The following is a 15979-nucleotide window of genomic DNA, read 5'->3' on the forward strand; positions in this document are numbered from 1 at the left end:
GAGCTGCCAGCTCAAAACAGTGAACCGGCCGCGGATCCCGCGACCCGTGCGAATCGTACTCGTGAACACAAAAAAGTGATGCTAAAGCATGAAGCCTAAAACATTAAGCACTTTATTTCCTACGTAAATTTCAAACACGAGATTATTTTTGCTTGCAACCGTAGGATAATAAGCCATGACAAAGCGTTCATTCTCCGTGGGCGTCTGTCTCGCTCACACACGTTTACATTGTTGCATTGTTGCACTACAAATAAAAGCCTGTTTACATAACTGACTAGACTTTTTAAATCAATAAATGTATTTGATGAATTAAAATTAAAATTATAATATATATATATATATATATATATATATATATATATATATATATATATATATATATATATATATATATATATATATTGTAGCAACCCTGCAGTTATGTTTCATCACTGTTAGGCAGGATGTTCAGTAGGCTGTTACTGTGTGTGTGTGTGCATGGATGTGAATGTGACAGGTGGAGGGCGGAGCGAGCGTGTGACCGAGGTAAGCGAGCGTGTGCCTGGGAGCGTGTGTTCGTGAGCGCGCATGAAGCTGAGATTTAGGAACGAGCCTAGCCTGTGGTTGTCGGTTTTTTTGTTCTTTTTGTTTTGGCGTGGTTACGGCCGACAGTAACCGTGTTCTGTGTTCGGTGGGCTATTAAAGCGTCGGAACGTTGACAACGTCTCCTGCCTCCTTCTTCCGTCCAGCCGGACGCTACACTGGTGTCAGAAGTAAAACAACGAGGCTTCCGCGCCGCTGGCCGCCGCTAGCCCGCCTGCAGACGGAATGGCTTCGCGGCGAGAAAAGACCGACGCTCGGCCGAAATTCAAAGAGGAGATGTTGGACAATGCTTATGACGGTATGTGGCGGAGTGACACTGAATTTGGACACTCGGCGGAGCACATGGCCCGCCTGAGACATGCGGCTAGGGAGCTGGCTGCTGACGCTGGGTTCGGCCCGTCCAGCAGGGAGAAGTGCAGTGGTGTGGGAGCATCGCCCGCTTGTGACGCTACGCCGAACGTGAACAAAGATGGCGGCGCCCGTGGTTGCCAGCTCCAAGTGAAGACGCCGAAATACACTGGTAAGGCAGACTGGGATGCCTTCCATGCACAATTTGAACTGTTAGCACGTGCTGCGGGCTGGTCAGAGACAGACAAAGCACTCCAGTTAGCCCTTTGCCTCACAGAGGATGCGCTCTCATGCCTGCTGCTGCTTAGCCCAGGTGACAGAGGTGACTATGGGGCTTTGGTTGGGGCTCTTCAACGCCGTTTTGGACAGTGTAATCAGCCTGGGGTCCTGCGCTCAGAGCTGTCTAACCGACAGAGACAGCCAGGTGAGCCACTTCGTTTACTGGCTAACGACATAGAGACCCTGACAAGGAAAGCGTATGCCCACATGCCCACCGATGTGCAGAGTGAGCTGGCCCGGGACCAGTTCATCCGTGCCATAACACCCAGAGAGCTGCGCATTCAGACACAACTGGCGCATCCCCGCACCCTGCAGGAGGCACTGGAGCTTGCGCTGGAGAGGGAGATTATTGGAGGTCCTGCAGAGGGCGACAACATCGACGGCAGACCCGCTGTGAGAACTGCAGTTGAGGTAGATCCCGGCCTAGAGAAGCCGGCTTGGGCTGCTGAGTTGACCGAACTAGTCCGGGCTGCGTCGCTGCAACCACCACGCAACAACACCCGTCCTCGTCGCAGTCCTCCAGTGTGCTGGGTTTGTGGTCAGGCTGGCCACATCAGCGTACAGTGCCCTAAACAGGCTGGTGCCCAGGGAAACGGCAAGGGGTCTGCATAGAGGGGGCGACGCAGACCCTTGCCCCTGTGCCCCACCCCACTCCGTATCCAGCTGCCGGAGCACAGCGGCACAGACGGGGGAGCCTTGCTCCACTCCCCCCAGAAGCAGATGACACCACAGAGTCTGCGAGAGTGGTGGGCTGGACACATTCGGGCGACTTTTGCCATGTCCCCGTTACCCTGCCACAGACCCAGTGTGTAGCCCTAGTTGATACGGGTTCCACTGTGACACTGATGAGACCAGATGTGATCCCAGCGGGGACACTGCTGGAACCTACGAAGGTGAAACTGCGGACAGTGACGGGCGAACTCACCCCTATGCTGGGAAGAGGAACGGTGGCTATGCAGGTTGGAGGGCTTGTAATGGACTTTAAGGTGTGGGTTGCAGCAGTCCAAGACCCCTGCATTATAGGACTTGATTTCCTGAGGGCCGCCCGCTGTGTGCTAGACTTGGGGTGGAATACGCTGGCTTTCCCAGAGGGCCCAACAGTGAAACTTGTACACCCCACACAGACTCTGAGACTACAACTGGGAGCTGCAAGAGCAGCCGAGATCCACTATGGGCCAGACCCCACACCCCAAGCTTCTCCTTCCACTCCTGCGCCCCCCTCCTTCCCTACTGCAGCCGTTGTGCCGCCCTCCACCACAGACAGACTGGCTGCAGTGAGAGAGATATGGAAGCGCAGCTGTGACAACTTGGAACCTGAACAGCAAGAGGAGCTGTGGCAGGTGCTGTTTGAGTTTAAGGACATTTTTGCACTGACAGAGGAGGAAGTGGGCCTGACACACCTGGTGCAGCACGAAATTAACACCGGTGATGCACAACCCATCAAGACACGCCCTCGGCGTCTCCCCATGGCTCACCAAGCAGCAGCTGACGACGCGATCGAGGAGATGCTGAAGGCTGGCATCATTGAGCCATCTGACAGCCCCTGGGCCTCGGGGGTTGTGATGGTCAACAAGAAGAAGAGTCCGAAGATGCGGTTTTGTGTCGACTACAGGCCACTGAACAGTGTGACCACCAAAGACTCATATCCACTACCCCGCATTGACGAGTCGCTGGACTTGGTGTCTGGCTCGTCCTGGTTTTCTTCACTGGACCTGCGCAGTGGATACTGGCAGGTACCCCTCAGCCCCTCAGCCAGGCCAAAGACTGCTTTTTGCACTGGAAGAGGATTGTGGCAGTTTCGGGTCCTCTGTTTTGGCCTGTGCAACGCTCCCGCCACATTTGAACGGCTGATGGAAAAGGTGTTGGCTGACATCCCCAGACAGGAGTGTCTGGTCTACCTGGATGACATCTTGGTCCATGGTAGTGCCTTCAGAGTGGCGTTGGAAGCTTTGCGGCGGGTTCTGCAGAGGATAGCAGCGGCAGGACTGAAGCTTCACCCTGACAAGTGCTGCTTCATGAAGAGGGAGTTGGAGTTTCTGGGGCACAGGATTGGAGGAGAGGGCATCAGCACGCTGGAGGAAAAAGTGTGTGTAGTGAAAGACTGGCCAGCCCCCACCAACCTGCGAGAGCTCAAGAGCTTCATTGGGCTGGCGTCCTACTATAGGCGGTTTGTGCGTGGCTTCTCTTGTATAGCTGCACCCCTCTTTCGCCTGCAACAGAAGGACACTGATTTCGTTTGGACAGCAGAGTGTGAGCAGGCCTTCAGCTCTTTGAAGAAGGCCTTGACGGAGTCCCCTGTTCTCACCCCCCCAGTCTCCGATTTGCCGTTCATTCTGGACACCGACGCCAGCGACGTGGGAATGGGAGCGGTGCTGAGCCAGAAGGGACCGGAGGGGGAGAAAGTGGTGTCATACTTCAGCAAAACCTTCAATAAAGCTGAACGACGCTACTGTGTGACACGCAGGGAGCTGTTGGCGATTGTGAGAGCAGTGAGTCACTTCAGATACTACCTCTGTGGCTTACCATTCACTGTCAGGACAGACCACTCAGCTCTCCAGTGGTTGATGTCCTTCAAAGAGCCGGAAGGACAGATTGCACGCTGGCTAGAAGAACTAGCACCGTACACCTTCACTGTGGAGTACAGAGCTGGAACTCGCCATGCTAATGCCGACGCCATGTCCCGCCGCCCCTGCGCCACTGACGGCTGCCGGTATTGTGAACGGCGGGAGGCCCGGGAGGAGGAGCTCCAGGTGGAGGAGCAGCGAGGCCTCAGGCGTGATGGGGAGGAGCCGACCTGTAGAGAAACACAGGTTGTTGACACACCTGAATGGAGGGCGCAGCAGGAACAGGACTCTGACCTGCAACCGGTGCTGCAGTGGGTGGAGTCAGGACAGAAGCCCCAGTGGGAGGAAGTTACCAGGTACTCTCCTGCCACTAAAGGACTGTGTGCAAACTTTGAGGCGCTGCGGGTGAAGGATGGAGTGCTCCAGAGAGCCTGGAAAGAACCAGCTACAGGGGAGGGGAGGTGGCAAGTGGTGGTTCCCAGAGCACTGAGGGAAGCAGTGTTAAAAACCTCTCATGGGACCGCTGGAGCAGGTCATTTTGGGGTCTCGAAAACCCTGCGGCGTCTCCGGCAGAGTTTCTACTGGGGCCAGCTCAGGAGAGACGTGGAGGACTTTTGCCGGCGCTGTGATCTGTGTGCTGCGCACAAGGGTCCCCTGGATCAATCCCGCGCCCAGCTGCAACAGACAGCAGTGGGGGCCCCGATGGAAAGAGTGGCAGTGGACATAATGGGCCCGTTTCCCCTCACTGACAAAAAGAACCGTTATGTCCTCGCTGCTATGGACTATTTCACAAAATGGCCGGAGGCATACGCCATACCTGACCAGGAAGCAGAAACTGTTGCAGATGCTCTGGTGGAAGGCATGTTTGCCAGGTTTGGGGCCGCCGAGACCATCCATAGCGACCAGGGGAGGAACTTTGAGTCGGGGGTGTTTGCAGCGATGTGTGAGCGGCTGGGTATGCGAAAGACCCGAACCACACCTTTGCACCCCCAGAGCGATGGTCTCGTTGAGCGGTTCAACAGAACCCTGGGAAAGCAACTCGCCATCCTCACTGCAGAACATCAGCGTGACTGGGACGTGCACCTCCCCCTCGTCCTGATGGCCTACCGGTCAGCTGTACAGGATTCCACCTCGTGTACACCTGCCCTTCTCATGCTGGGACGAGAACTGCGGACGCCTGCAGAAATGGCCTTTGGCAAACCCCCAGATGCCCCAGCGGTACCACCAGGGCCGGAATATGCTCGCAGGCTCCAGGACAGGATGGAGTCAGCTCACGCTTTTGCCCGCAACCAGCTACAGAAAGCGGGGGTGAGACAGAAACGCAACTACGACACGAGAGCTAAGGGCAGGGACTTCAAGGCTGGGGATCTGGTGTGGGTGTATAGCCCCAAAAGAAAGAAAGGACGGTGCCCAAAACTGGACTGTCACTGGGTGGGGCCTTGTGAGGTAGTGGAAAAGCTGGGTGAGGTGGTGTACAGGGTCCAGCTGCCCCCCAGAGCGAGACGTGTGGTCCTCCACAGAGACAGGTTGGCCCCATACAGGGGCAACGCCCGCCCACATCAGCGCCGTGAACACCGAACACCACCCCGGAGAAACAGGGCAGCCACGCCCCCAGACTCATGGACTGTTTCCCCTGCCAGCCCCCCACGTTCACCCCCTTTCCCACCCCCACCCCCTGCTCAGCAACAGACTGTTCCGCAAACGCCCCCGCTGGTGTTCACGTCAAGGCGACGGCAGAGACAGAGAAGGCCTCCGGGCCACCTCAGGGACTTTTTATGTGACCCCTCGGGGCGAGGGGCTCGGTGAGGGGGGGGCAGTGTAGCAACCCTGCAGTTATGTTTCATCACTGTTAGGCAGGATGTTCAGTAGGCTGTTACTGTGTGTGTGTGTGCATGGATGTGAATGTGACAGGTGGAGGGCGGAGCGAGCGTGTGACCGAGGTAAGCGAGCGTGTGCCTGGGAGCGTGTGTTCGTGAGCGCGCATGAAGCTGAGATTTAGGAACGAGCCTAGCCTGTGGTTGTCGGTTTTTTTGTTCTTTTTGTTTTGGCGTGGTTACGGCCGACAGTAACCGTGTTCTGTGTTCGGTGGGCTATTAAAGCGTCGGAACGTTGACAACGTCTCCTGCCTCCTTCTTCCGTCCAGCCGGACGCTACAATATATATCATGATTTTTCAATTTCTCTATAGTACCAGCAAAAAAAAAAATCTACTTTCACCCCTGCTAATAAGTAATACTTTTCCAAATACAGCAACGTTCGTGTTTATCCACAAAAATGACAGTGGAGAAATTTACGATTATTTTCACTCGTCCAAAAAAAAAAAAAGTTTAAAGACATAATTACATTGTAATCAAGTATTGTTATGCCTGCACTGTCAATAGCCACAGTGGTTAAGCTTAAGCTTTCTGTATTTATTAATTTCTTAACCAAGAGCTTTTTTAGGCCTTGGCATCCAAGATTATAACCCCGACTGTCTTACGAATTGTCCCAGATCACATTTGTTTGTCTCTTTCAAAATAAGACCAATGTATTTGTTGTTGTTGTTGTTTTTGTTTTTTTAAGCCTTGGATCTATTATCTGCCATGCAAATCATGAATTGCAGCCCAATATATATTTACTAAGTGTATATGTATATGTATATATATATATATATATATATATATATATATATATATATATATATATATATATATATATATATATATATATATATATATGATGCCATTAATCAAAAACACTGGGATAAGTTTAATCAATTCACTGAAGTAAAATTAATTTCCTGTCATGCAGTGAGATGAACGTGTGTGTGGATGTTTACGATCAGAGAGGTGTCATATTTAGTTATCGGGAAACTAACTAATAAGCGACAATAGGTGGACGAGTAACAACGCACACAATTTATTTTATTATACGTTTTTCTAGTTAGATAAGCTATAATGGTTCTCTGGACATTTGTCATAAAGGTTTACGGTTTAATTTTTTCTCCTTGCCAGGACTTCCATTTTCTTCTCCTGGACTATTTCAAGGGTCGACCACCCAAATTACCATTAAATAATACTTTTGAGACACAATGTGCTCCTTTACATATGACTATAGCTGCATATCATCATGAATAAAAGTAATTCCCAGTCATACAGGGTGAGAAGAGCTCTCGCTGTGGTAATAATGTGGGATATTGGCTGAATATAAGAAAAAAAAATGTGATGGTTTTACGTTTATGTTAATTTTACTTTAAAATTATGAGTTTGAAATGTAAAAAAACGTATCTGAACAACCCCTCTGGTTGGTTTCATCTTTACATATAGTTTATACGAGATGTGATGACATAACGGTTGCTTTATTTTGAAGGTAAGTTGTCTTTTGTTCCGGTTTAGCTCCTGCTAGCTTGACGCGCTGTGCTGCTACTGTGTGTTACGACACTGAGTCTCTCCGGTATGTCACCTTTCTAACAATAAGGTCTGGTTTTATACTTGTTCCTATTAAGTATTGTCTCATGTTTATTTTTTAAATCTGTAGAATAACACCACTAGCTAAACTACACCAGTTTCAACAGGCTAACATTAGCTGTTAAAGCTGTTAAACTACTAACCCTGTTAGCATTAGCTTCTCAGGCAGCAGAACAAAGTGTTCCTGCTGGAAATTCATGAGTTCTGTCCGCTTTTTACTGAACACGTGTGATTGTTTTATGTAATGATTCGTGTGCAAACCCAGCAGCTGTAGCGACACGTTTCATTTTAAAGTACATCAAACTATTTTAGATTACAATGGATCGACCCACCCCCTGGTTACAAAGCTGCATGCTGTCACAGTGGATAGATAGCAGGTTGTGTTTTATGATTTAGCAGATCACATGAGAGCTCCTGGTTCAGCTGGTTGTTTTGTCCCTCTCAAATATTTCACTGACTCATCCTTTGTTGTGGTCCTCAGTCACACGTGGACAGATGAAGGGTCAGCTGCTGACACCAACATTTTCAATGGAAGCACACTGAAAGGTAAAAACATACATAACTGTCTGTCTGCAAACATGTTTTGGGTTGTATCGTTTTAGTCTAAACTATATTTAGTTGGGGTTTTTTCACGTTAAACGGCTGGAATGTCATAGGTAACATATGTATTATAACTATACAGGGTCGGGAACTTTCAGTGACATGTGAAACAGGTTGTAGTGTATCCTAAAGGCTATGCAAAACCTAATCTTTTAATAGTTTTAAACGTTTCGATGTTCTGGATTTGTTCCTGCCCTCCAGAATTATATTACTGTGCCACAGTATGACAAAAGGGACAATCAACTTCTTTACCAAGTAATTAAATTAACTCCTAGATGATCTCTGACAATTAGGGTGAAGTTGACTGATAAATCTAAAAAATGAGTATAGAAATAACAGAGGCTAGCATAGCCTGCAGTGTTGGTTTGGTCCCTAAGAGCGCCTCTCAATATATTTTGACTTTAGGAAATAAAACACTGGATTGTGTCCTTCCAACAGAAGTAGATTGGTAATGTTTGTATGCTCAGTGTACAACAAAAGAAGGTTGTGTCTGGAGTCTGACCACTTAGTAGGGCTGCAACTGATGACCATTTTCACCTGTTCTGTTGATTTTTTTTTTCCAGTATTCAATTAGTTTTCTATAATATGTCAGAACATATAGAAAAATTATATCTTCAAATGTTTTGATTTGTCCACAATCCAAACATATGTAGTTTACTGTAGCAGATGAATAAAAACAACAGAAAATCATCAAATTTAAGAAGCTGGAATCAGGGAATTTTTCTTCCTATGAAAGGATTCAAATTGAATAAAAAACTGATCGACTATCAAAATGGTTGCAGAGTAATTAATAATGGACTATTGACTGATTTATGTTTGCAACTTTATAATTCAGTAGTTAATATTTTCTTCTTCTGTAATGATCTGTCTTTGAATCACTGCTGATGTTAACATCTGTCCTCTCGTAACAGGCCCTCTGTGTAGAACCTCAGATATTTTCCATCATGCAGTTGGAGGCTCAGCTGCGTCTTTGTCAGAGTTGTATTTGGTGCTGCAGGAGTGGACTTCGGCTGCTCTCCCAGAGTTATGCTCACAGGTATATGCTGTATATATGTATGTGTATTTGTGTTGAACTCTGAATGACTGGAAATCACTCAGTGATTGTGTTTATGTATTCTGTATTCATACAGGTCTGAATGAATGCTTGGTTTTCTGTTCTTTGCTTTCTCACCACAGAAAAGCTGTGAATTACTATGAGCTTCTGGGAGTCAAGTCTGATGCATCGTTGGAGGAAATTAAAAATGCATTTTTTGACAAATCTAAAAAGGTATCATCCTCGTTTTGACAAGCTTTGCATTTTAAGAAAATGTCCGTCCACATGAGGGCGGCGTTCCGTAACCTAGTTTGTTCTCACTAACTGTTCCCACAGTGGACTTGCTGACTGTTTGTTTTCATGCTGTGGCTCCCAGTGTAAATAAGGATGGACGTGTGTATTTAACTTGTGGTCCTGAATTAATTGAGGGCTCACACATCTCACACTGTAGAGAAAAGAGCTTGATTGCAAGTGTAAACCATACATATATGTGCATTTGTTTGACATAGAACATAAGAATGTTTTTGTGTGTTAATGGAAGTACACACGTCCAGATAGTCACACAACTGTAGCACAATATCTGTCCCTTCATTGGCTGTTTGGATCAGCAGACACATTAGTGATTCTGTTCCATTCATCGTGCAGCTGCATCCAGACAGCGACCCCTCCAATCCGGCGCTGCACAGCCAGTTTGTGGAGCTGAATGAGGCCTATCGAGTGCTGAGCAAAGAGCTGAGCAGGAAGGAGTACGACTTCAAAATCCAGCCGCCCTACAGTGGGAGCCAGGCCTTCAGATCTACCTCCAGCTACACCAGCTACAGAGCCAGGTGAGGATTCACAGTCTGTTAGCCTGTAACCTGACTTTCCACTTTACCACTGTTGGATAATATAATTAAGGTTTTCCCTGCTGTAAATCTTACTGGACCTGTCATGTGCTGCAGTAAAGATTAAAATTTAATCTGCTTTTGCTCCTAAATAAGAAAAAATATCTCTGCAATTTATTAATCACAAATTTAAATTTCTATCTTTAAATAATCCTTAGTAAAGTTGCTGAATAGCTTGATGTTTCTGGCTGAGCTTTGCACACAAATCTAGCGACTATGCATTTGAGGTTGTTTCTGCACGCCTCATTTCCATTAAGTGTCCCAGTAAGCCATGGTAATGAACCAGTAAACCCAAGCACAGGACCTCCTCCAGGTCTAAATCCACACCAATGCAGTCTTCATTTTATAAGAGCATTTTAAAATCGAAAGCGATCTCCATCTAGACCAGCGTTTCAGCTGTGGTTCAGAAGTAATCTGTGTACATAATAACACACCTGAACAAGCACATTACATGACCACTGGACATGCGGGTGTTGGTGTAAACATGTAGCAGGGAGCTGGTTGCTTCTGTGCACAAAATACTACCAACGAAGAACAACAGCGACTACAAGTAAGACCACAGATTTTGCTAGCAATGACAGCAGGATTAGCAACACCTGGAATTCGTTATCCTTGTTAAATTGACCACTAGTGGTCAAGGCCAATGACAGAGCGTGAAAAACCCTGAACCAAAACGCAGTGACAGTTTAGACCAATCAGAAAGTGAACATGGGTGTCTGCCGCATCGTTTATGAAAAGTTTTGTTTCTGCCCATCCAGACAAAAAAACAATCGTAGAGTTTTTAAACTAAAACGCATTCAACAGCAATTCGAAAAGCTCAACAGTAAACATAGCAGAAGTCAGTGTGGATGCAGCTGTTATTAAAAAATCCTGTGTTTTCCCAACTGTGACAAGTCAAAATATCAGCTTTCGGAAAATGTGTATTAACCATTCTTCAGCACTTTATATTTTTTTGTATCTAATTATTCTAACACAAAAATATCTCAGCAACTTTTCCTTATTGTTGAGAAAAAAACTGAAAATCTGTGAGACTCAGAGTTACAGATGACTTTATTGTCTTTCACACTTTGATGAAAATTTACTACTAAAACCACTCTGATTCCCTCAGACTTTGTTCAGTTTAGTTCTATCATGTGACCCATCACTGTTCTTCATGTCGCCAATCATGATCAGTCCTTGTCTTCTCTTCCATCAGTTCGGACACTCAGGACCACATTCATTACTGGGAACAGTTTCGCCAGTCTAAGGAGACGACAGCAGAGGAGCTGCAGAAGAGGAAGGCCAGGAACTTCCGCCTGGTGGCCTACTGTGTTCTCGCTATGATGATCAGCATCGGAGCCCACGCAGTCTTCTTCAAGTAAAGAAACCTACACTTACTGAGTGTTCAGTCCTCTGTAATGTTGGACAGAATACCATTAAACAGAATCATTCACTGATCGCTTCACAAAGAAGTCTGTATTTGTTAAACTTGCTCCTGAGTTGGATTATTTTATACTCTGTTGACATCCTGTCCTGCAGTTCATCCACATCGTTGTGAGTTTTCTTTGCTGCTCACTCACATCCAGATGAGTGAGGTATTTTGTGGACACATCTCTGTGCCATGTGTTTTGGCACAACCTCACCTCGTGGCCTTCTGTTTGTTTTCACGCACTGACTCGGTGCCACTTGTGTTTGTTGAGATTCACGTCTTTGCGACCCGAGGTGCTGTTTTAACAGCTGTCCAAACTCATAAATACAGCAGAGCATACAGAGCGCCTGCTGACCACAGAGTTTTTAGGTTAAGCAAAGTTATTCTCTGAACGGTGTCTTAATTCAAGTGTTTCTCTAAATCTTTAAGGAAACTGGAGGAAGTTCACACTAACTTCATGGATGAGAAAGACAGAGTCATCACAGAAATTTACAATGAAGCCAAAGAGAGAGCCAGGTGAGTGCAGGAGCTCCTTCAGAGTAATTTGCGTCTTTGTTCTCTGTAAAGGCAGACTTTTTTTTTGTTTTGAGATGCTTGACTATAGAGTTGAGTCTGACTGCACCTCGTGTGGTTTTCCAGGGTCAACGGTTTTAAGAAGCAGACAGAAATCCTGCGGCAGAAACACGCCGACTTTCTGGAGAAATACAAACTTCGCAACGATGGAGAGGACAAGTAGGAGAGTCTCCAGCTGCACTCTGCGATGATGGAGTTTGAACTGCCAGCAGGCGGGGGACTCGATGTGGTATTAGTTTTAGGATTATAAAGCTTTTCTGACATTTTAAAAATGTTTCTGCACCCAAATTTGTCTTCGGGGTGTGATGTAGGAGGGTTTCATCTGGTCATGCAGGTGTTTGTGCATCACCACACTGAGATAAAAATCACTGGACTGGTCTGAACTATTTATAGTTGGTGCAGTGTTTGAAATAATGTCAAAAGGATCCAGCTGCTGATTGTCAACAGGAGCCACATGAACACTATGGAACTGCCTCCAATGAACTCACAGGAGCATGTTTATTGTCTGCTGCCTCATTTCTGTGTTAATGTTGTTCAGCATGCAGGGCTCACAGGTAACAGTGAATTAATGTGAGATGACAGTTGATCAAGTGTGGATGAGACAGATTCTTGTTAACACCAAAATGTTAGCTTGTTGGTAAAAGGAACCGACTGATGCTCCATTATGTTCTGTAAGGTTTAATGAGCCTCGGACTGTTTGAAGGGAGATTTAAGAGGCTGCAGTATAACATGAAACCTGATCTGATCTGTGTCCACATTTGGACTCTCTACCTCCTCATGATACAATCATCCATTAGTTTAAAACAGCAACTCTGAAGGATCAGTGTTATAAATAGAAAAGAAAAGCCACTGTGTCATTTATTTATGGTCAAACTATTGTAATAATACTGAGACTGTAAAGATGTATAAACATAATGGAAAGATTCGAAACAGAAAAGTACTTAACCGATGGTCATTTCAACCTCCAGAGCCAACCAACATTTGCCATTTTGCCTCTCTAGATATTAGAGTTTGTTCTTGTTTATCAATTTTTGACTGCCTTATCTATTCCCTGGAGGGACGTCAGAGAGAGAAATGATTAAAGGGTCAACTTTTACTCAGCATTCTTTACTCCCTGTTTGCTTTGTCTCTCATCCACACATGTTCTGGTTCTGTTTTTAAGACGCATTCCTTGCTTACTGGCATTTTTACTGGTATTTTCTCATAGTGAAATGGTCTTAATGGTTAACAAAAAGCACAGACCTCCAGCTGTACTGTTGCCTTTTCATGAGCACAGAAGTGTCACCACTGTAATCAGCTAATTATTGATCGAGCTGGTGTCAGAATTCAGAACTTTATTATCCATTAAGTGAGTGGTCGGAATTTGTGCAATGGAATTTGAACTTCTGTGAAGCGGTAATCATACATTTGTAGTGTATTAAGCACATACAGTCATTTGTTTTTAGATTTGCTTTCTCAGTTTTTTGGTTAAGGGTATGCAACATCCGTTTTCTTGTGACCTTGTGAAAGAGATGCCTGGTTTCTATTTTTCAAAAGAAGGAGCTGAACTTCTAAAATCCCACAGCGACCATGTGCAGCATGTTGTAAGAAAAGAAATTACTCTTTTCCCTCTCTGTCTTCTTGTCACCAGCGGCCCCTGCCCCGAGACATCAGCAGGAGATAACATACTGTGTCCCCGCATAGCTCACAGACACCCTCACCCTCATGTGGCGTGTGAGTGCCCTGTCATAACCCAAACACACCATAATGACTGAGATTCTGGTGTCGGCGTGCCTCCACACACACACACACACACACACACACACACACACCTACTGATGTAAGACAAGGCTTGTAGGAAAGTTTGCTGCTCCACAGGAAAACCGGCTATAAATACAGTTTTAAATGACTTTTATCTGTAGTTTAATGCGCTGCTGAGGAAAAACTGTGTCAAATTATGCCCTGAAATAATACTCTTGGCATGCCTGTCCTCTGATTAATTCTTTGGAAAACAATAGAAGGTTATATAATAGATAAATCATTGACTTGTTCAGTAGCAAACTGACCCTCAGACTTCTACAACCTTATTTGACTTGATTCACTCCCAAAAAAATGTCTGAGATGATCTGAGGTGAAACAGTTCAGCCTGCACAGTTTGGCTCAGTGTTGGCCATTAATGTGGCTAAAATAATACATGCACAGTATTTTTCCTCAAGAGGGCCATAGTTAGGACGTTAGAAAATCTCCCCAGCTCCAAAATGACAACCCACCTCCTCACATCAAGAAGTTTACTCATTTAATTTCTCGTTTTTGCCTGCAGATATTTGAATGAAAAAGATGTGAATGACAAATGTAACAATGGATGAATTCCATGTAGGTGCTTTGGTTTCAGGGTCACACGGTCTGGAGTGATGCTGCATTCAGTGGCAACCGGGAACTTAGAGTTCGGATGAGGAACAATCAGAGAAAATGCTGCCAGAAGTCAGATTTCCTACTTGGTGACTCAGGTAACGTTTCTCAACCCTGACCCAGAACAGCAGCCTTCACAACAGACAATACATAAATCCAGCTTTATAGTCTAAATGTCTACACATTAGACAGTTTACCTTTTGCAACTAGTTGGTCCTCAGCCTCCTCAGTTAAATGAACTACGTCTGTTAATGAGCATTTGTTGTTAGGAGAAAAGCATCAAAGCAAATCAGAGGCAGATACATGGGGTTTTTTTGCACACTTTGTACATTGAACATACTGTTAAAAATTGTTATTTTGAGGTTCAAATTCCCACCTTCCAAGTTACATTGATGGTGTGTTGCAGTTAAACTGGGAAGTCAGAGACCCCAGGCAGAAATTTCAACTGAAGCGCCCCCTACAGCTAAACTTCATTATCCGTTACAATTCTAGAGACACATACTTTCTGCTGAATTACTTTATTTTGTGATGCATCAGAAATACATTTCTAACCATTTTGCCTTTGTTTTTTATTTTGTGACTTTAGTGTCGCTTATTTTCAGCCAACCAATCACCATGGTAACTCAGAAAATGGAGACATGTTGCCAATAGGTCATATTTTAACCTAAATCATAATATTTTCCTAAACCTAACCAAAAAGTGAGACTAAATAACAAGTGAAAACAAAAATCTGAGAATATTGATCCCACATTGACGTGAGCCCTGGTCTCCCACATAGAAGTCACAGTTATTCAGGATTTCTGACTTGGAAAGTTGGGAAAACTCAACCCAGACCTGAACATCCATGATGGCTGCTCAGTGCATGAACTATAGTGACAGCTGTGGTAATGAACTGATTATTAGCACTGTTGTCTAATTATTAGTTTTTGCCTGTTTGAATCTGTCTAACATCTATCAGTGGAGGTTGTGACAGTGTTTGGATACACAAAATACCACATAACATGAGGCATTTCTATGAACCGGTATCACTCACAGTGTCTAACCCTAAATAATGGTTTTCCTTGAGATGTCAGTCTTGGGTTTGTGACGTTACACTAGAGTCTGGTCATTTCTGATGTGAAGACATTTCTCCGATACCTGAGATAAATGGGACACAGCCTTACAGGAACATTTAAACACAACAGAGCCATCGCTGTTGTTACTAGTAGCACCTGTGTTTTCCTACTATGATAGGTAAAACAAGAGAAGCACTCAGAGAGCGCAAGGCTGCTCAGTCGGATCATTTTTTTTTTTTTTTCGGATCATTTCCAACGGATGAAATCTTGAAAAAAAATTGTGACAGAAAACAAAACCTAGAATATGGCCATTTGATGTAGATGTACACACAAACAAAATGACCTTACGCTGAGCACAGGCGTGTGTTATGCATGTGTATGTTATGTACGGATACCGAATTGGTGACCTAAATATGTAGTGGGTGGTGGGAACTGATGGGACTCGGAAACATCCCCACAATTTAACCACTTGTTCCTTGTATCATATCTGATGGATAAGTGCCGATAAATCTACAGCGGTGGATTTGTAGCAGGATTGCAATCACATGATCACCAGCAGGCAGCTGACGTAGTGTTCACTTGTTGTCATAGTTACAGTGACGTCATGCCGCTATCTGGCAATGATACAGAAATCTTTAACAAATCCATGGATCCAGACTATAAGCCGCATCACTGCCAGAATCTAATCACTTGGTCCTTGTGTCATTTCTGACCTTCCCTGAAAATCTCATCTAAATCCGCTAGCCCGTTTCTGAGCAATTTTGTGCACAGACAAACGTACGTCTATTGTCACATAACCCCACCGTGTTCCTTGGCAGAA

The 15979-nt window shown here is 45.4% G+C and overlaps 1 protein-coding gene across 2 annotated transcripts; it reads left to right on the top strand.

Annotated features, from left to right (window-relative positions):
• The first annotated feature begins 7135 nt into the window (after window positions 1–7135).
• Window positions 7136–12819, top strand: dnajc4 (DnaJ (Hsp40) homolog, subfamily C, member 4). 2 transcript variants are annotated; one of them, XM_023282024.3, is made up of 8 exons: window positions 7136–7204; window positions 7700–7764; window positions 8730–8854; window positions 8995–9085; window positions 9497–9678; window positions 10931–11092; window positions 11573–11659; window positions 11783–12819. In XM_023282024.3, exons 3-8 carry the CDS (start codon window positions 8763–8765, stop codon window positions 11877–11879), a joined length of 711 nt encoding a protein of 236 aa, XP_023137792.1. In that variant the 5' UTR covers window positions 7136–7204; window positions 7700–7764; window positions 8730–8762; the 3' UTR covers window positions 11880–12819. The 2 variants fall into 2 exon arrangements, with proteins under 2 accessions (XP_023137792.1, XP_023137791.1); XM_023282023.3 differs by having other exon boundaries at window positions 7147–7228.
• Window positions 12820–15979: the final 3160 nt, after the last annotated feature.

Source organism: Amphiprion ocellaris, chromosome 13, assembly GCF_022539595.1.
Source record: "Amphiprion ocellaris isolate individual 3 ecotype Okinawa chromosome 13, ASM2253959v1, whole genome shotgun sequence".
NCBI lineage: Eukaryota > Metazoa > Chordata > Actinopteri > Pomacentridae > Amphiprion > Amphiprion ocellaris.